The sequence below is a fragment of the Geotrypetes seraphini genome, chromosome 9 (genome assembly GCF_902459505.1).
Source record: "Geotrypetes seraphini chromosome 9, aGeoSer1.1, whole genome shotgun sequence".
Lineage (NCBI taxonomy): Eukaryota > Metazoa > Chordata > Amphibia > Gymnophiona > Dermophiidae > Geotrypetes > Geotrypetes seraphini.
In genome coordinates, this window is record NC_047092.1 from 161,742,394 (window position 1) to 161,763,462 (window position 21,069).

At 41.2% G+C, this 21,069-nt stretch overlaps 1 protein-coding gene across 8 annotated transcripts in view; it reads left to right on the forward strand.

Moving 5' to 3' along the window:
- The window catches only part of LEKR1 (leucine, glutamate and lysine rich 1), a 149,086-nt gene that overhangs the window by 115,426 nt on the left and 12,591 nt on the right, over nucleotides 1-21,069 (forward strand). For all 8 annotated transcript variants that reach the window (XM_033958182.1, XM_033958180.1, XM_033958183.1 and 5 more), the window contains 2 exons: nucleotides 77-280; nucleotides 14,255-14,348. In XM_033958182.1, coding sequence (XP_033814073.1) covers nucleotides 77-280; nucleotides 14,255-14,348 — 298 coding nt within the window. The remainder of the gene's footprint in view (nucleotides 1-76; nucleotides 281-14,254; nucleotides 14,349-21,069) is intronic.

Consider the following 21,069-nt stretch of genomic DNA (forward strand, 5'->3'; position numbering starts at 1 on the left):
TCATTCTTTACTTAACAGAATGAAAAGGCAAAAAACAACAACATTTTTGAAACTTGATTATGTTAATTCTCCTTAGGCTCACCAAAGAACTGCAAGAAAAAAACAGTCTTCTGCTGGAATGCCAATTGAAGTGCAGTCGTCTAGAAGAAGAGGTAGCTGAGAAAGGGCGGGCAGAGAAAAATACGAAAAGAAGTACTAACCGGTTAGAGAATGAATTGGATGTGCTAAAATCCATCTTAAGACAAACAGAAAATGAAGTAGTAACATTGAAGCAAGAAAGGTAAGAATGAATTAGTTAATTGGGCTATTCTCTTATTACCAGATCAAATTATTCATATATTCATCTATATCTATATCTATATATATATATATATAAAATCGGATGTATGTATGTATGTTCCAGCATAACTCTGAAACGCATGGACAGATTTCAACTATACTTGGTGTACATATCAATTACTATTTGGGAACAAACACTTTGGGGGTGGGAAGGGGATGACATGTAAAGAATCATCGAAAAAGTCAGATATTGCTTTGACCAATTGTGTGAAGCTTGGAGAATGATGTCACAATGTGCTGTGCTGTCATTGCTGTAACAATACCTCCAAAGAAACGTAAGGAAAGTTTCCAACAGCTACATCTAGAGCTTCAGAGACATTCCAGCAGCATAAGGCCCGACTACAGGATATGAAAGAGAGCTGCTACATCTAGAGCTTCACAGACAGTACAGCAGCTTGAGGCCCGACTACAGGATATGAAAGATAAGTGTCTAATCCATAGTTTTCGGGCTCACTGAGACACTCCCAATGCTGTTTAAGTCCAAGTTCAGCTCCATAGAGATTGGGGCTGCTGAGATTGCTGCTGAGATTGGGATATCCGGGTGATATATATATATCTAGAGCTTCACAGGCAGTACAGCAGCTTGAGACCCGACTACACGATATGAAAGATAAGTGTCTAATCCATAGTTTTCGGGCTCGCTGAGACATTTCCAATACTGTTTAGTATATATATATATATATATATATATATACTAGCTTATCACCCGGATATCCCATTCCCAGATATCCCAATCTCAGCAACAAGAATGGCCCTCTCTATGGGGCTGAACTTGGACTTAAACAGCATTGAGAGTGTCTCAGCGAGCCCAAAAACTATGGATTAGACACTTATCTTTCATATCCTGTAGTCGGGCCTCAAGCTGCTGTACTGCCTGTGAAACTCTAGACATATATATATATTACTACCATATGTGAGTTTTCATTGGCCAGGATTATACGGAGACTTTTAAAACATGCTTGATAGCAACAAATTCTCATGGTAGATTTGTTACTGGCAAGGTCTCATATAAGTTATATGATGCATCTCATAGAGCAATAGTAGGATAGCATTATGCAAATGAATACAGTTTTAAGTAAGAAATTTCTAAAAGTCATTTCTAGTGCAATGTATCTAGTGGTCCTGAAACGATAGGGTTCTGTATCTCAGCTCGCAAGTTGCTTGCAGAAAACTGTCAATCATGTTTTCAACAACGCCTCTTTCCCAAGGAGCTGCTCCTGCCCCCTCAGTTTGTTTTCTGCAAGCAAGTTGCTCAGAAATGCTTCTGATCTGCTCAGCGGTTTTTATTATTTTGGGATATTTTTCTCTGCCCAGAGGTTCCCACTTTTTGGGACCTCTGCCTGGGAGAAGATGCAGACTTGCACGACGGAGGTCTGCTGCTAGTAGGATCAGACCTTGAGAACACCTAGCTAGCTAGCCTGCTTTTATATTTTTTGAACTCAGGGGCCGTCCCCCTACGTAGCTGCTCGCATCCCTGATTTATTCGAGCTTGAGTGCAGGCTGTTTGGCTCCCTTTCTAGTGAAGGAGAGATGATGTTAAAGGATATTCAAGATGCCATAAAGGGAGCCAAAGGAGGCCTCAGCGACGAGACAATCAAGGCACAACAAAGGAGTCATGAGGAGATGTCAATAATTCAGCCACCGGTGTGCAGTTCAGAGTTCACTTTATTGATAGTAGCACTTCGAGGACTCGCAGATTCAACACTGACAGTGTTTTGGCATCTATGCTTTTGTCAAGAGTCTCAATGGCTGGTAGTTCTATCACATAAATAGAGCATTCAGTGCAGGTCAAATTTAAAATATCTGGTGTCCAAAGTGAGTGAAAAGATATTCAGGACCATAAAGTAGACTTGCTCCTCAAGCAGCAATTTGAAGCTTTGGTTCTAGGGATTAAAGCGTCAGATGCATCATCCTTTGTGGCACATGCTTGCCACACCCTCCTGTCTCGAGTCTCAGACCTGCAGGACAGTGAGGATCCCCAAGTGCTCCTCTCTGGGATGAATTATCAGATGCTCTGTTATTAGAGTTATGAGCAAGGTCTCAGCCTATGCTATCTGCCCGACGGATGCCCTGGATCAGACAGTGGGCAGGTGACTCTGCCTCGAAAGCTACACTACACAGGCTTCCTTTTCATGAGCAGATGCTCTTTGGCAGGAGCCTAGATGACATGGCCAGTGTTGTGGACTGTCGCCCCAAGGCCTTATCAGATAGCAGACCCTGGATGGGCCGCATATTTTTCTGTTTTCCTCCTTCCAGTGTCGAGTATTTTTCTGTTTTCCTCCTTCCAGTGTCGAGTATTTTTCTGTTTTCCTCCTTCCAGTGTCGAGTATTTTTCTGTTTTCCTCCTTCCAGTGTCGAGTATTTTTCTGTTTCCCTCCTTCCAGTCATGTTTTTAATTACAGTGCTACTTGATTTCTTTTGTATGAACTGAGAGGGCAGGAACAGCTTCCTAGAAAAGAGGCAGAGTTGAAAACATGATTGACAGTTTTCCATAAGCAACTTGCAAGCTGAGATACAGAACCGTATCACTTCAGGACTACTAGACACATCTGCAAGAAAAAAGATTACCGAGATAAGAACCTAATCTTTCTGAAACAGTTGTTTTTCAAATACCCATGACAAACCTAGGAGCCAGGCTCATTTTTCAGCCTTTAAGGTTTTGTAATTTAATGATCACATTTTCAAATTATTGCTACCATAAAACCTGATATTAATATTGCAACACAGAGATGAATATTTTAAGCACAAACACACATACTTACATTTGGTGCAAGAATGAGAACATATATACATCATAAAACTAGGAAGCACCATTCATTGCTCCTCTGCTGTCTATGCCAGGGGTAGCCAATCTTTTATACACCAAGAGTCAAGAAACTATAATGAATGATACCAGAGTGCCTCATATTTTCAAACTCTCTAGAAACTTGGTTATTCTTACAAACCTTATCTAAGTAGCTTTTTTTGTTATTGATTGTAAACTGCCTCTATGCATTATTACGATTGGTGGTATATCAAGCATCAATAAAAATAAATGAATAAATAAATAAGAAATGGGATAATAGGTACAAAGAAAGGGCTAGAAACTGAGAGCTCTCTCAACTTCTCCTTCTACTTCCTTCCTCCAGTCTCCCACTCTTTCAAACTCACATCCCAACCTCATAAGTTTGATTCTTTTTAAAATCCCTTGTCCTCCTCCTTCATTCCAATCAGTCTCCATCTTTCCCTCACTCCTTAGCTGTCACCAGCATCTCAACATCTTTCTGAACCCCCAACTATTCATTTTAGTCTCCATCTTTATTTCATCAATAAACTCTCCAGTAGTCTCCATCTTTCTCAACCTCCTATTCCATGTTTTCTCCATCTTTCTTTCATAAACAAACTGCCTAGTAGTCTCCATCTTTCTTTCAAACACCAACTATACTAGGTAGTCTCTCTTTCTTTCATCACCCAGCTCTGTCTCCTGTAGTCTCCATATCTCTCTCAACCCCCAACTATTCTGTGTTGTCTACATCTTTCTTTTGTCACTCAACTCTGTTACCAGTAGTTTCTGTCAATTTCCCGTCTTCTCTTTTACTCTCTCTTTAATGTGCTCCATTTTGCCAGTGTGTCCTAGTCTGGCAACTCTTATGTTGTTATGTTCTAAGTTGGAAAATGGAATAGATTGAGTTGAAAGTCATATGGAGAGAGAAGAAAGGCTGCAAGGATATTGGTCTACCTTCTGATTTTGGCCAAGAGAAAGTCACTGGTCTTGCTAATTGAGACTAGATGAACCCGATTTTCTTTGTGTCACTTGTTCATGTAAGAGTAGAAAAGATTCCCCAGGGAGAGTTATATGATCCTGCTCTTGGGTGCAGTAATGTCCTTCAGCAGTGTGTTGCATCTGTTTTTGTGACAGAAAAATTGGATAACAATTTTATAGGTGCAACTTAAAATATCATCTCAAGAACAAGAACAGGGAGCCCTTTCTGAAGGTCTTACAGAAATGCAAAGCAATATAAGATTATATAATCAAAGCCTGCTTGTATTTTGGAAAGGTCTTGCAGGAAAGGGAGGTTAGAAGGGACATTTGGGAAGCATTTTATTGTTCTCAGCTTTTGTGTTTTTGCTTGTTAATTTCGAAGCGTATGTTTTGTGAAAACATAAAACCTGGATGGATTTTCTCTATTCATCTAGTCTACCATTTTTGAATAAACTATTTTGGAACACCATTTGAATCACGAGTGACTCTGTATGAGTCTCTTGGGTCCCCATTGAAGAATCCTAGTTTTTCACAATTGCACGATTCTTGAAGAGGGGGTTTGCATTAGAGAATGACATGGTGACAAAATTCATCACCGTTCCCGTCCCCGCGGATAACCGCGGGAAACCATCTTCATGTCATTCTTTAAGGAGAGAGGGAAGATTCAGAGTATAATTGGGCACAACCACTGACCCCCAAGCTTTGCTTTGAAGAATGCTGGTGTAGAAGGACCGAGGTTGAAATAGACACTAGAAAATGACATGGGATTATTTCCTGCGGTATTCCGCGGGGACGGGAACGGTGATGAATTTTGTCACCGTGTCATTCTCTAATTTGTATATACAGCTGTATACTAAATAGGCCACTAAAATTTACCAGCATAGAAGCTGTCTAAAAGTTGATCTGATAATTCTTTCTGTTTTGTTACTGTTTCTTAAATCACTGCATTCGGAAACTCATATTTCTGTTTTCTGTCAAGTTTAAATTATCGTACTTTCTTCCCTGATTTGATTTTATCATGCTTTGCTTAAGAATCCTAAAATAAGAGATTCTTTCTCTTGTAGTGCTTCATGGTTTTAATGACCGGTATAAAATGACCTGGGTCATTATTATGAGACCGTTGTGACCTGTTAGCAAAGAACTAGCTGTTTAAGAATCGTGGCTGGAAAATTGTTCTCAGAAATTTTAAATAGACTTTTTAAAAAAGCAATTGCCACAACAGAGAGATGTGCAGTAGGCTGTGAAATGTGCTACTCTATGAGGTAATTCAAACTGCCTCATTAAATGCCTTTCAGAACCAATTTGATTATTAAAGGGTATTACATACTGAACTGTTAGGGAAAATGTTGTCAACCCAGGCTATCTATCTCCCTAATTTATTTTCTAGTCTTCTAACAACATTTGTTGGCATCCTTATATAGATAATACAAAGCAGAGCTTTTATATCTCTTTGGAAAATAATGTCACCGTGTTCAGCAGAGCTAGGGAAGAAAGTTAGATTTTTGCCCTTATTTTAGAAGGTCTATTTGCAATTTACATAGGTAAATACCAGCATTTACACAGATATGTCACATATACAAGCAAAACTCAATTTCAAACAGTTGTTTTTTACATGTTTATAACTGCTGTATCTCTAGATTGCAGGGGAGTATGGCTTACTCCTGTGGAATTCTGCACGACTGCGCAATGCGGAATGGAAGGGGTGAGAAGAAGGAAAGTTGGTGGCACAGGAGAAGGGGAGGGGAGAGGAAGGAAATATGCTTGCAAAGGGGGAGAAAAGGGAGGCATGCACAGTGAGGGGAGAGGATGTAATTGCACCTAATGGAGGGGAGGAAGGGAGAGATGGTGCATAGAGGGGGATAGAGAGATTTGACACAGGGCACAAGGAAGGGAGAATAGAAATAGAGGTGTTGGAAATGGAGGTAGATGAGAGGGAGGGAGAGAAGGAGGAAGATGTTGGATCCAGAAGCAAAATGGAGTGATGGAGAGATGGCTGGAAATGGGAGTGAGGAAAGAGAGTGAGAGAAATGCTGGACCATGGGTGATAGTGCAGCAGGGAATAGATAGGGAGCTGTCAGGCTACAAGGGTAGGGAGGGAAGGAAGAGAGCAGATGCTGTGCTATAAGGGTGGATGAAGGAAGATGCTGAGAATGTTAGAACCCTGAGGGGAAGGAGAGGGTGGAAGGAAATGGATGAGAGAATAGATATAACAGAGGGTAGAAATATAGTAATGAAGGTACATTGAAGATGAAAGGGAATGGAGGGCTGAGGAAAGAATGAGATGGGGAATGGGGGAAAAGATGGAAATTTGATAGATAGCTGAAAAGTTAAAAAAAGGAGAAGGGTAAGAGGCAGAAAAAAAGGAATGATTGATATGTGTGAGGCAGATGTAGTGAGGGAATAGACAGGAGAGAGTAGAAGAGACAAATGGATAACAGCCACTTGAAGGAGAATTAGTAGACGACAGGAAAGCAGAAAAAAGAAACTGGAACCAACATGATGGAAAAATAAAGCATCCAGACAACAAAGGTAGAAGAAAAACATTTTATGGAATATGGATAATAATTAGCCAAAATATTGTTTACATTTTGACAAATAAACTTACAGAATTTGCTAATTTTGTGCACAGAATTTTGAAAATTTTTGTGCAGAATTTTGAATTTTTTTACACAGAATTCCACCAGGAGTAATGGTTTGGACAAGGCTTGGGCAGAACCAAAATCTACATGTGTATGTCCCATTTCAGAAGGGGAATGCACATGTAAAATATGTCCCAATAGATAAATGTTGAGATTTGTAAAAAGAGCTCATTTGGGCTAGTTTATTTTTTACAGGTGGCACTCTCCATCTTAATTCCCCAGTGCTTATTTTCCATTCCAAAATTAACATAGAAACATGATGGCAGATAAAGGCCAAATGGCCCATCCGCAGTAACCATTATCTCTTTCTCTCGCTGAGAGATCCTATGTGCCTATCCCAGGTCCTCTTGTATTCAGACACAGTCTCTGTCTTCACCACCTCTTTCAGGAGACTGTTCCATGCATCTACCACCCTTTCTGTAAAAAAGTATTTCCTTTGATTACGCTGGAGCCTATCACCTCTTAACTTCATCCTGTGCCCTCTCATTTCGAGCTATCCTGCATTTCCTCCAAAGTATACAGATTGAGATCTTTAAGTCTGTCCCCATATGCCTTATGACAAAGACCACGCACCATTTTAGTAGCCTTCCTCTAGACCGACTCCATCCTTTTTATATCTTTTTGAAGGTGCAGCCTCCAGAATTGTACACAATATCCTAAATGAGGTCTCACCAAAGTCTTATACAGAGGCATCAATACCTCCTTTTTCCTACTGGCCATACCTCTCCCTATGCAGCCTCTGTTGTCAGTTATCAGAATCTACCCATGTAGATTTGCCTAAAGGCACGTATACACAAGTAAGCTTGGAAACATTAACTTGCATGTATACCTTAAACATGCAAGTTGGTGTTTCACAGCTTACATATATAAGTTACATGTGTGCCTGCCATTTTGCAAACCTATATGTATGTGTTATACCTATGTGCTATACCTATGTGCATGTCCTCCATTCAGTTTTTCCAATGTGTATTTTTTGTAAAATGACTGCTCCTATTGCATTGAAGGCAAATGTGTGCTTCTAAATGTATTTTAGAAAGGGCTCTCTGTTGGAAAGATCCTTTTCTAAAATACTACCAGAACTGTACACATCAATAATGATTTCTGCATTCTAGCATATATGGGGCTACAGATGTACAACTAAGATGTGAAGTTTGCTGCCCAAGGATATAGTCAAGGATAATAATATATTTATTTATTTATGTATTTATTCAATTTTCTATAACGTTATCCCATGGGAGCTCAGAACGGTTTATGTGAATTTATTCAGGTACTCAAGCATTTTTCCCTGTCTGTTCCAATGGGCTCACAATCTTATTTAAAGTACCTGTGGCATGTCTGACAAAGATGGCAAAACAAAGTTTACAAAGCATGGTAAAAATATAATATGACAAAACATGGTATGGTGAGACATAGCATGGTGAGCATAGTTCAGCAAAACATAACACAGTAAACATAGTATTACAAAGCATGGCTAACGGAGAATGACATGACTAGTAAAAATGGTTAGTCAAGTATGCATGATGAAACCTAGCATGAAAGATATGGAATGGCAAAAACCAAAGAGGATTGACCCCAAAGTATCCACAGAGAAGAAAATCCAGAAGAAAGCAAAAGAAACTCTGTGGAATGATGAACATAGTATGAGAGATCGTAGCAGGGCCAGCATAGTATGGCAGAGTTTTAAAACTAGAGTACATTTCCATTAGATGTAAGGATCACCATCTCTTGCTGCTGAGAACTTAGAGTGAACAATAGAGAATGGATCTACTCTACTGAGATTTCTACTATTGAATATAGTATTCCTTCCAAGTGACTGGATTGGCCACTGTGAGAAACAGGATGCTGGGTTCGATGGATATTGGTCTGACCTAGTATATAGTATGTATGTATGTCTTTCTTATGTAATTTGTACCTAACTTATTAAATTTTTTTTCCTATTCAAATAAATCGGGTTGATTCTTCTCAGTGGGTTTCTGAAATTAACCACATGGGGGAGATAAGTGAGGAGAGGTATTGAGGGACTATAGAGTGAATGCACTTGTAAGTCAGTAAGAGGAGTTTGAACTGTATTCAGAAATGGATGGGATAAAGAGGTCATGGATGAAGGTAAGTTTGTTGGAGACGGAGCAGGCATTCCACAGGGTGCATGAGAAGGGCAGGGAGGAACGGGGAAGGAGAGGAACAGAAATAAAATTGGTTGGATTGCGGTGTGATCCCCATGAGTAGGCTGAGGGATGATTGGGAGGACCAGGATTAGGATTGATGTCCCCAGCAGAGAGCAAGAGAAGAAGTAGGAGAATATGAGTGAGTGTAGGAGAAGCATGGGGGGCTACGCCGTAGTCGAGATGCATATAGGTAGAGTGGGGATATCTGAACGAGAGGGAGAAAGTGTAGTAGCTGTAGGGCTGAGAAGAGGGTGGGGGGACAAGTGAGAGGGTGAAGTGGTGTAGTTGAAAAGTGAGTGGTGTGGTTGTGACAGGTTAAGTGGTTTGGAATGGAAAGAGGGGATGGGAAAGGTCAGTAGAAGCAAAAGATCAGAGGGGAGGGAGGGAGTAGTAGCTGCTTCCTAATTGGACAGTGATAATTGTCCTAGATATGATGGTGCAAGATAGATGAGTGAGGTCTGTGAATAGTGGTGGCAAGTTTCATAAGATAAAAGGAGAGTACATTTTTAATGTAAACTCATCAGGAAGAATCCACACGTGAAGACCATAGTCATTCGAGTGCCACAGAACAGTAAGGATAAAGAAGGGTAAAAAATTTTCTGCTTGCGCCTATGGTGTGAGCAATCCCCACTGAAACAGAATGAATGAATGGAGCTAATATAGATCTTTAAACTACTGTTCCTTGTGGCTACATGTACTCTTTCCCTCCCCTGATCTTACCAGAAAATTGCCCTATATTTCTCTTCTCCTGTCCTGAATACTGTTTCCTACCATTTCCCAAAACTAGCCTCAATTTCACGAGGAAGCTGCGAAGCTGGCTGTCCCAAAGAAGAAGACACGTCATGGGAAAATACAGATGGAGATTTGATTTTCAAAAGCAACTGTGGCAACTTCTGCACTCACAGATTTTGCAATTTCAGTTTTCAAAGGGGAACTACAAGTTTCTTTCCTTTTCAAAATTAGCTTGAAAGTCTTCAGAAAAGTACCTTCAAACCTCCAAACTGATCAGGAATAAACAAAACAAAAAAAACCTTTATCTCCTTAACCTCTTGTGTTTTTCCTTTGCTTTATTAATTTCCCCTTTCTCTTATAAATATTGTAACTCATCCCTTCCCCGAATATCCTTTTGTCCCAGTTTGTTTACAGTATCGGTCTTTCCCCTGTCTGGTTTGTTTGTTTTTTAATCTTTTACCCGTTGTTTTTAACTTTGTTAACCGCCTTGATTTGACTACAATTGTTAAGAAATGCAGAATATCAAATAAACTAACTAATTGTAAAAGTACATAGGCGCCTTTATAAAAGTTCAGTGCGGATAGCAACAAGCAATAACCAGAAAAATCTACTGAGACTACAAAATTCTTATTTTAGTCAATTTTTAGGAGATGTGGAGGGGCATTTTCTATACGTTTTGCTGAGCCGCGTGTCTCCCCAAGTCCTGCCGGCTCAGCTGATTAACTGGCAGAGAGATACCCCCTTCGCCCGCTGCTACCCAGATCCTCCCAACACACTGACACAAGATCGGCAGCGTCGTAAGACTGCTAGGACTTTTCGGAAAAGTCAGTTCGGATAATCAGCCGGTAAAATACTGGTTACGCTAAACCGATTGGAACTTGTTTAGCAACCATATTAAGGGCACGGTAACTTTGAGAATCTTTCATGATCACAAAAAAAGTTTAAATCCTAACCCCACCCTAGTTCTGTGCAAAACACATCTCCAAGACGCCCTCTTGAGATTTAGATGCACTGCACATAGAAAACCATCCTAAAAATGGGTTTTGAAAATAGCAATTCTGTTTTGTAAATGAACCTCTAAATTTTAGTCTCTTTTTTAAAAAATTGATGTAATTTGCTTCTAATTTAAAAATAGGTGGTAAAGAGTTCTGTATCTTTGCTGCTTGATAAGAAATCATTACAGAATGGATACATTTATATTTAATATGAACAGCTGATGGGAAACAGAGATTAATTTGATCTGCAGTTCGAGAAGTTCTATCTGACAAAGGAAACATTAAAACTGACATTAGGGGCAAAGAGGTCATGCTATGAATAATATTCAATATAAACCTAGATAATTTAAATAAAGTCCAGGCCTCTATTAGTAACCAATGTACTGGTAATTGCTTCAATAAATGGAAAGCTCTGTCCCATCTCTTTGGTCCCCTTTTATGAAGCTGCATCAAGGTTTTTTATCACGAGTTGCTGTAGTAAAAGCTCTGATGCTCATTGCAATTCTATGAATGTTGGCGCTTCTACCACAGCGGCCAGCGATAAAAAAAAATCTTAATGTGGCTTGATAAAAGGGGACTTTTATTTGATGTGTTAACATAGGTGAGATGTTTTGGGACCTTCAACATAGATATCCTATCATAAACTATTGCCAGTGGGTAATTTTATATAGGATTTTTCCTGTGTAAAGGCCTTTTATAAAATTGTCCTAGAGGTTACGCACATAGAAGTATGCGTGGTGAAGAAAAATAATGAAATACAAATATATATATATATATAGCCTAATAATATTTCGGAGGGGTCTGAACCTAATATGCTACTACAAAAGACCTGCTCCCAAATCTTTACTTTGCACCCAGAACCTTGAATAAAGAGTGTGCACTTTTGTAGTGATTATCAGTTACTCACTAACAGGGAAGTTTATCAGTCTGTGGGAACCTCCTATCAATAGTTAAGGTGTTCACCAGGGTATGTCCAGAGTTCATGTGCACCCTAAAACGCACTCCAGGATCTACCTCTTAGGTCACTTATTACTATCACTTAAGTACGAAGCGCCCAAAAGTTAGGCCTAATTGAGCTTGTTATTCAATTTAGATAGGCACCTAACTAGGTAGGCGCCTCCGAAATAGGTGCCTAACATTAGGCGTTGGTTACAGAATTTGGGCCTTATTACCATCCTGTGTTTTAAACATTTATTTAAATACCAAAAGAGTTGAGTGCAAAGATAAAATTGAGATATCAAAAGTAATAAGTGCAAAATTACAAAAATCGTGTAAATCCACTTATCCCAATGAAAAAGAGTCTCCTCCATTAGAGGTCTGCACAGGAACGGGGGTCCCTCGGGAATCCACCCCTAACCCACGGGGACCCCCCTCTGGCCCACGGGACTCCCACGGGGACCCCCCTCTAGCCAACGGGACTCCCACGGGGATGGAAGGCTTTGGAAGCAGGGTTCATCCATATAATATAATGGACACGTCAGCCTTAGTAAAAGAGGGGGTTTATAAGTTAATTACCTGAACATAAATTAAAAAAAAAGGGTTCCACCAAAGAGATTCCACAAGGAAAACAGCAGCGCAAACACAAAAGAAACTGTGGAATTGATGATCCTGTCAGAAGTACAGTAGTACCTTGGATTACGAGCATAATCCGTTCCAGGAGCATGCTCGTAATCCAAAATGCTCGTATATCAAAGCAAGTTTCCCCATAGGAAGTAAGGAAAACTTGCTTTGATATGTTTCCACCCCCCACCTCCCCCCCCCGAGGCCAGCAGCGCTGCTCCCCCCCCCACGAGAACCGGCATTGCTCCCCCCCGCGAACCGGCATTCTCCCCCCCCCCCCCGCGATCCGGCATCCCTCGCCGCCATCGGGCATCCCCCCCCCCCGCGACCTGAGGTCCCCCCAACCCACCCGAACCCTCTTCTTACTTTTCTGTAGCCTCCGCAGCGGCACCGGCACCAGCATGTCCTGTGCGTGGTGCCGGTGCCTGAAGATCTGCTTCCTGTGTTGGGCCTAGAGAGTTCACGTTCGACGTGAGAGTTCATGTTCGACGTGAACTCTCAGGCCTTGCACAGGAAGCAGATCTTCAGGTACCGGCACCACGCACAGGACATGCTGGTGCCGGTGCCGCTGCGGAGGCTACAGAAAAGTAAGAAGAAGGTTCGGGTGGGTTGGGGGGACCTCAGGTCGCGGCGGGGGGGGGGGTGCCCGATGGCGGGGAGGGGTGCCGGATCGCGGGGGGGAGGGTGCTGGTTCGCAGGGGGGGTGCTCGCAAGTCGAAGTGCGCTTGGTTTCCGAGGCGCCGATTTTGCGAATGTTTTGCTGGTCTTGCAAAACCCTCGCAAACCAGTGCACTCGTAAACCGAGGGTACCACTGTAATTGCTGCTTTTTATGGGGATTGGTGGGGATGGAGGTAATTCTTTGCGGGGATGGGTGGGGACGGAGAGGATCCTGGCGGGGACAGGTGGGGACGGAGAGTATCCTGGTGGGGACGGGTGGGATTTCTGTCCCCGCGCAACTCTCTATCCTCCATGTAAGTCACAAATCAATGTAAATGGAAACTTATCTGATCATATCCGCAAGTGTTTGATAATTTCCTTGAAGGGGATGCCTCGGCTGATGCCCTACAGTGTTCCCATGTTTTCTATCCTTCTTCAGGGGTATATCCCGCTGCATATCAAATATTTAAGAAAAATCTTTAACATATATAGGTATGTTCTGGGGCAGAGTCAAAATTTACACGTGTTGGTTATAAAATGCACTTGCGTGCGTACTTTGCATGAAAATGTTTACAACCCCTCCTGAGCAGGTGTAAATGTCTGTGGGTTCAAACTAGGCACAATTTCTGTTGTCTTTTGCCTTAGCTTTTTATAAAGACACATAAGTCCCTATGTTTCTTTATAAAATAAGTGCCTAGGTGGCCTGTTATAAAGTCATGCTCCCTTTGTAGGAGAGACATTTCCTTGCTGAACACAGTCCTTAATAACTACTTTCTGAAATAAATGTTTGAGCCTCAATCGTTAAAAAGAAATGCAAAATTGAGGAAATTAAAAAAATGAGAACCATAAGAACATAAGAACTGCCATCTCCGGATCAGACCTTTGGTCCATCAAGTCCGGCGATCCGCGCACGCGGAGGCCCTGCCAGGTGTACCCTGGCGTAATTTATAGTCCATCATATCTTTATATGCCTCTCTTAAGGAGATATGCATCTAGTTTGCTCTTGAAGCCTAGGACGGTCGATTCCGCAATAATCTCCTCTGGGAGGGCATTCCAGGCGTCAACCACTCTCTGAGTAAAGCAGAACTTCCTGACATTAGTCCTGAACCTGTCCCCCCTTAGCTTCATTTCATGTCCTCTAGTCCGTGTCAAATTGGACAATGTAAATAATCTTCTCTGCTCTATTTTGTCGATTCCTTTCAGTATTTTGAAGGTCTCGATCATATCCCCATGCAGTCTCCTTTTCACCAGTCTGTTAATGTAAGATATAAAGATGTCTTTTAAGACAAATATGCTGTGTGATCCAAGTAGGTCATTTGATAACTCTTTGCAGTGTTCTAAGTGCCCTGAAGCTAATTATGGTGCAATAATTGTTGTGTGTGATAATATGGCTTTTAAACACAGGTGTTCTTAATGTATTTCAGGGAACTGATGCTGATTTCTCATCAGAACACAGTCGAGCAGCTGCAGGAAAGCTTCAGACAGAAGATGCTGAATGATGATAGCTGGAGGGAAAAGGTAATCGTGGCAAATATTCTAGCCAGCATAGTTTAGATTTGTTGTCAACAGTTCTGGTTAATTAGAAAGAGGCTGTACACAACTCCAGATTTACTTTGCCTATGCTACGTAGAATTTTTAATCCCTTATGATCTACCTGTCCATGCATGCCTGGTAGTATTTTAAACAAAAGTCTGATCTTCCTATGGAAGTAAATATTGTCTAGAAAAAAATACAATTACTCTTCAGTTAAGGCACTTAAAAACAGCCACATCTTTGATACAAAGCTTCAGAAAAACAGGTTAAAATAGCATTAACAGTACATTCAGCTCTTCTACAAATGCTTGGAAGAAGAGATATGCTAGCAATGCATATAAATCACATCAAACTGAAACAAACATGCCTAGAAATCATGAAAAATAGTTCTGTTAGTCCTGTATTTCATTTGCTGTAACAAAGGAAATCTGTATATGTCTTCTAGCCAGTGGTGTCAGAAGGGTTCATAGCAGAAGGAGAATGACTGCTGATGCAAAAGCAGTCCTTACTAGTCAGAGTCTTGGAGGAAACCTCTTCTCAGCCAACATTCCTCCTGGGCAATTCATCCTAAGAGGGAGAAAAAGGGAAGAAAATAAGAACAAATTATAATACCACCCGTTTTGGCTTGGCGGGTTTCAGTCATGCCCCAGATGATATCGTTGATCCTAGAGGATAGAGCTTGGCCAGGTACTGAGAGAAAGGGTGGGACTGAGCAGGCTGGCAGATGAAAATAGCAGAGTTATAGAGGGGGGTTTGCCTTCCAAATGTCATCTAACAGGGGAACATAATTTGCTTTCCAGTGCAATAGGTGAGACATTCTAGACCAGGGGTCTCAAAATCCCTCCTTGAGGGCCGCAATCCAGTCGGGTTTTCAGGATTTCCCCAATGAATATGCATGAGATCTATGTGCATGCACTGCTTTCAATGCATATTCATTGGAGAAATCCTGAAAACCCGACTGGATTGCAGCCCTCAAGGAGGGACTTTGAGATCCCTGTTCTAGACAGATAGGTAGGATTCTTATGGCTGCGTGTCATCTGCAGAAGGAATCCACTCCAGATTTTCTCTATGTGCTTCTGCTGTACTTCACTGGGCTCCTTAGCTCCACCTACAGTTTTTCCCTTCTGCATGCATGCCTGCAGGAGTGTATTTATTCTGCTCTCCACAATTTATTATTTTATTTGGTTTCTGTGCTCGGAGCGATTATTCAGCTCTGCCTGCATTAAGATTTCACAGACTTTTGTCTGCAGCTGTCTCATACCAATCTTTAAAGATTCTCATTAATAAACAGAAGACAATTCTAAACATGCACACATTTACTTTTCTGCATCCTAAAACTCTACTCACCTTTCACTTCCACTTATCTGTGACAAACAACATCCCATATGCCAGACTTATTTGTATATCCATTGGGAAGAGCCAAGAAGAAGAGAGAACAAAGGGCTAGATTCACTAAGCTTGTGTCCTGACCAGTTTGTGAGCCTTCTCTGACCCCCAACTCAATTCACCAACCTTCTGCCTGATCTGATCCGATCCACACGTGCAAATGAGGGTAAATGGCATGCATAAGTAGGAAGGCAGCGATTCACTAAACAGAAGATGGAACACCGATTGGGCTGGCCGATCCAAAAAGAAGCGACTGCAGAGGACCAGTTGCTCACGTCCTTGCCGACTGTCCTGCCCTTTGCTGCCCTGAAATCCCAGTATCAAAAATAAAACCATCAAAATAAAACATCTCCCTTGTGCTCTCTTCTGCCACCCTGCCTCTCTGCGAGGCCATGGTTTTAACCCGCAGGTTTAAAGCGTGTTCTGTTCCGTAGTGTGATTGCAAAACGTTTTCTGTTCCATTCTGCCTGCACAATTTCCTTTCGGGACCTGTCTGTACCTATGCCACCCTCCCCCTTTGTTTTGACCTCGCTTGTACGAAGAGCATGCGCAGATCACAGCTACAGGCAAAGTCTGTGCATGCGTCTGGATCGCTCTGCAGCGATCCATGGGGTCGGTGTGGGGCATGCCTCCGATCAAATAATTTGCATGAGGACTGTTTAGTGAATCGGTCGCCTGGCAAGACTCTGCCACGAATCTCCCAACAACAGTGAGCTTAGTGAATCTAGGCCACAGTATGCTTAGTTTAGAATGATTACATTATTTAGTTTCCTTTAGATAAAGAACTTGGTCACATTGGGTCCATATGATCAGGGACATATTTTACCATATACTTGCCACATCTTTTTTTATAATTTGTTGGGGTTTTTTTGTTGTTGGTTTTTTTTTGCATAGACACCCAAATTACATTTGTAGTTTACAAGATCTGACTGATGATAAACTAGCAAACTAATAAAATAAAAAAGAAGAAGCTAATCTTATGTGGGGGGGGGGGGGGTGTGGTGCAGTGTTTAAAGCTACAGCCTCAGCACCCTGGGGTTGTGTGTTCAAACCCACGCTGCTCCTTGTGACCCTGGGCAAGTCGCTTAATCCCCCCATTGCCCCAGGTACATTAGATAGATTGTGAGTTCACCGAGACAGATGGGAAAAATGCTTAAGTACCTGAAAAAATTCATGTAAACCATTCTGAGCTCCCTTGGGTGAACGGTATAGAAAATTGATTAAATAAATAAATGTGCTAGCAGGAAAGTTGTATGTATTTCTCCAGGTTTAAAGATTCCATAGCTATCAAAGACATGTATTCTTAAGCAATTATCAGCTTGGCAAAACAGTCCTCTTTCTTACAAAAATATAGCAGAATGTTATCTGTATTTTTTTTTTTACTATCTACAAGTTCTGTACAAACCCACAAGGAAAACATAGCATTATCTCATAGTTCCCATGAGGAAAATCTGGGTACAAGTGCAATCCCACGTTTTTCTCAGGATCAGCTGCTCCATTCCCTTCCATACCATTCTGCTGCTTTCTGAGGTGTACTGCCAGTGCAAGGGCTCTCAGCTGTGCCCGCTCACATCACTCTGAGGAAGGACACACCAGATTCAGACAAATCTTTCAGAAGAACAATCAAAAGGAACACTGCAGCTTTCTCTTGGGCTGTTTAGTGCCACTTTTTTTCTCATTGACTTCAGATTTGTACTTCATTTTAGGCTGCCTGGCATTTTATTTCTAAAGCACCATATGTAAACATGAGAACAACTACAATAGCTATCAGAGAAACATAAATAGAATAAGTCACCGTGGCCATAGCCTTGAGTCAGTCTAGGATGGTTTCAGATTTTCTTTGGCACCTGATACCAGAGAGCTGACCCTTGAAAAGGAGAAGTTCTCATTTTGAATTACATTTTCTTAAGACAACGAGTTTATTTTATCATAGCAGTAAGACATTTCAATACATAAATTATTACGCAGCAAACAAATTCTGGCCATGTTAATATAGGGTGGAATTCTATAAATGTCACTCAAAAATGGGGAAACCCAAATAGAAAAAGAGAATACAAGACTACGAAAGTCCATACAATAAAAATAGAGTAGGGTAAAAAGAAAACTCTTCGCCTGGTTGTGTATCTTCAGAAATACTTTTATTCTCTATTCAGAATAGAGAATAAAGGTGTTCCTGAAGATGCACAATCAGGTGAAGAGTCTTCCTATTCTATTTTTACTCAAAAAAGGGGTCAGAAAAAAACGGTGTAAGCAGTATTCTATAAAGGGCACTCTGAGATGAGTGCTTTTTGTAGAATAGCACTTAGAGCACTGACTCTTGGCATTTCAGTGCATAAGTGCCGCTATTCTATAAAACTGCACAAATTGCTAGAATGCACCCCCCCCCCCCCCGACTTGCCCATGTCCCTCGCTTGACCACGTCCCCCTTTGGTTTTCAGGCTATGTGATTTAGGCTCTCAGGGTTCTAGAATAGCGCAGAAGCAGATGCACGTGCAAATTCAAATCAGTGCCAATTAAGTTCAGTTACTGATTTTTTTAAGGCTCATTAATTCACACATGAAAGCTCATTAATTTGGGTGCGCGCAAGTCTCAGATCTATGCCTAAATTTGAGAGCTGATCTGTTTTGGCGCCATATATAGAATCCAGGGGATAGTGGCCTAGTAAATGGCAGCAGGTAAAGACTAAGGGGGGATTCATCAAGGTGCGGGAAATGTTTGCCCTTTACCGTGCCTTGATGCCCAGAGGAATATGTAATCTGTGAGCCACCTCACAAGCAGCGTTATTCCTGTGGCCCAATGCTTCTGAACCCCTCCCCCCCACACACACACACACCAGAGATGAGCCCCTCTGCAGGAAAACATGACCCCTAGTGGTAGTCTTGTGAGACAGTCGCTGGGGGCGCCATTTTTTTTTTTTAGCAGCTGTGGAGAGGCCAGGAGTGATAGGGAGTGATGGACTGCAGATAGCCATTGGAGGTGAGGGTTGCCAGGGAGATGCCTCTGGTGAGGGGGAGTATCGGGCCATGGCTTTGCTGGGGTTATTTGACTGTTGTTTTTTGGCCCTAATGCAACTTGTAATATATCACCGCAAGTCGCATTTGCCAATTTAGCATAGTAATGAGATGCAAAACGTGCATTTGCATATTTTGCATCTCAGTAACACATGGCAACTTAAATATCGCTGTGCAATTTTTGACCCTGCAACATTAGGACTGTTTAAGTTGTGATAAGGCCCTAGCACTACTTGATGAATTCCCCCCTAAATGGTCCTCCCAATTTGCCCAGTTAAATATACTGCTATTCTCAATATCCATGTCCCCTAAAGAACTTGTAGTTTTAAGCCAAAGTTCACAGCGATTAACTAGGTATAGTAATTGTAGATAAGAGAATCAAGCCAAGATCTGCACTAACCTGCTTGCTATAGTAGTGCCTGTCCCTAAATCACTCAACCAGTTACCTCCAAAGGTAACTTCTGCATGCCGCAGTAGTAAGACAATACATGTCCTGATGTGCCTCATTATGCATTGCAATCTGCATGTCTTTTGTTTACAACTTCTTTCTGTTTATTTTCTCACATTTGAATATATTCTGTAAGCATTTTGACATGCTTCTAAACCATTAAACTACTTTTTAAAATGGCTTATGTATCTCAGATGTGTTATTTACACTAATCACATACACGACTCTTTCAGCGTGAAACATTTTTCTACCCTCCAATCTGGGTATGTGTGTATCTGCGACAGTATATATAATATTGCCATATATATTACATACATAGTAACATAGTAAATGACAGCATTTAAAGACCTGAATGGTCTATCCAGTCTGTCCATTAGTTGCATACCTTATAAATTCATGATTAAATTAAATAGTCTTTTCTTTGATATTTCTGGGCCACCCGATACTGTCCTTAGGCTCCAACTACTGGAGTTGTCATCGAAGCTCACGCCAACCTATCCAACCACCTCATCTTTTGCCGGATACATACGGTAAAGTCTGCCCAGCAATGTCTTCATGTTCTGAGTTACTGGAGTTCCAATCGATGCCTTCCCCAGCCCATCCTCCACCAAATCACTATTTAAGGGATACAGACAGTATAAGTCTGCCCAGTATCGGCCTCATTTCTTCAATTTATACCATTTATTTTCTAATTAGAGATCTGCTGTGTTCGTCACACACTTTTTTTTTTTTAATTCTGTCACCGTTTTCCTTTTCATCTCCTCCCTCAGGAGGGCTTTCCAGGCATCAACCACCCTCTCTGTAAAAAAGAATTTCCTAAAGGTACTCCTAAGCCTACTTCCCCGTAACCTCAATGTATGCCCTCCAGTTTTACAATTTTCCTTTCTCTGGAAAAGATTTGGTTCTATATTAATACCTTTTAGATATTTAAATGTCTAGATCATATCTCCCATAAGAACATAAGAATTGCCTTACTGGGACAGACGACAGTCCACTGTCTGACAGTCCATCAAATCCTAATTCATTCTCTGATCATTTCTCATATCGATTATTGCAATTCTTTATATCATGGAATAACTCAAAAGGAAATCCGTCGACTACAGCTGATCCAAAATACCGCCATCAAACTTATCTACAGAGCAAAGAAATATGACCACGTCACCCCGCTACTCCGAGAAGCCCATTGGTTACCAGTCTCCCATAAAACCACATATAAAATACTTGTGCTCGTTTTCAAAATTAAACTTACCCGCTCCCCAGCTTTTCGTGACAAACATCTTGTTCCCTATACTTCATCTAGGGCCCTCAGATCCGCCGATCAGAACTTACTGCCCGTTCCCCCGATTAAAGAACTCTTCTACACCAGAAATAGCATCTTCTCTGCCGCAGCCCCTGCCCTCTGGAATGCCATGCCATCACATCTCCGTCATGAAAATTCTCTTGACAAATTCAAAATCAAACTCAAAATCAAGACACTTACCAAAATACCAGCTAAGATTCTTTCTCCAACCACATCATACTAGCCATGAGAACCACTTCTATGAAGCGACCTCCCTTTACTCACTTTTTCCCTCCCTTTTAATTTTATTTTCTGATGTCATTTCATATTTTCCCCTCCCCAAACACCCCTCGGATCTAATTGTGTCAATGTCTGTGTCATAGTCTTGTTTTAATCCCGCCCATTTACATTTTTGCTTTTTATTTTACATTTTATTACCTAAATTTTTAGCATTGTAAACCGACCAGATACATGTTGATGATCGGTATATCAAATTATAAATAAACTTGGAAACTAGAACCATCATTGAGATTACCATATTTTATCAATAAAGCTGCCTGGCACTTTGTACATCGTCTCTGC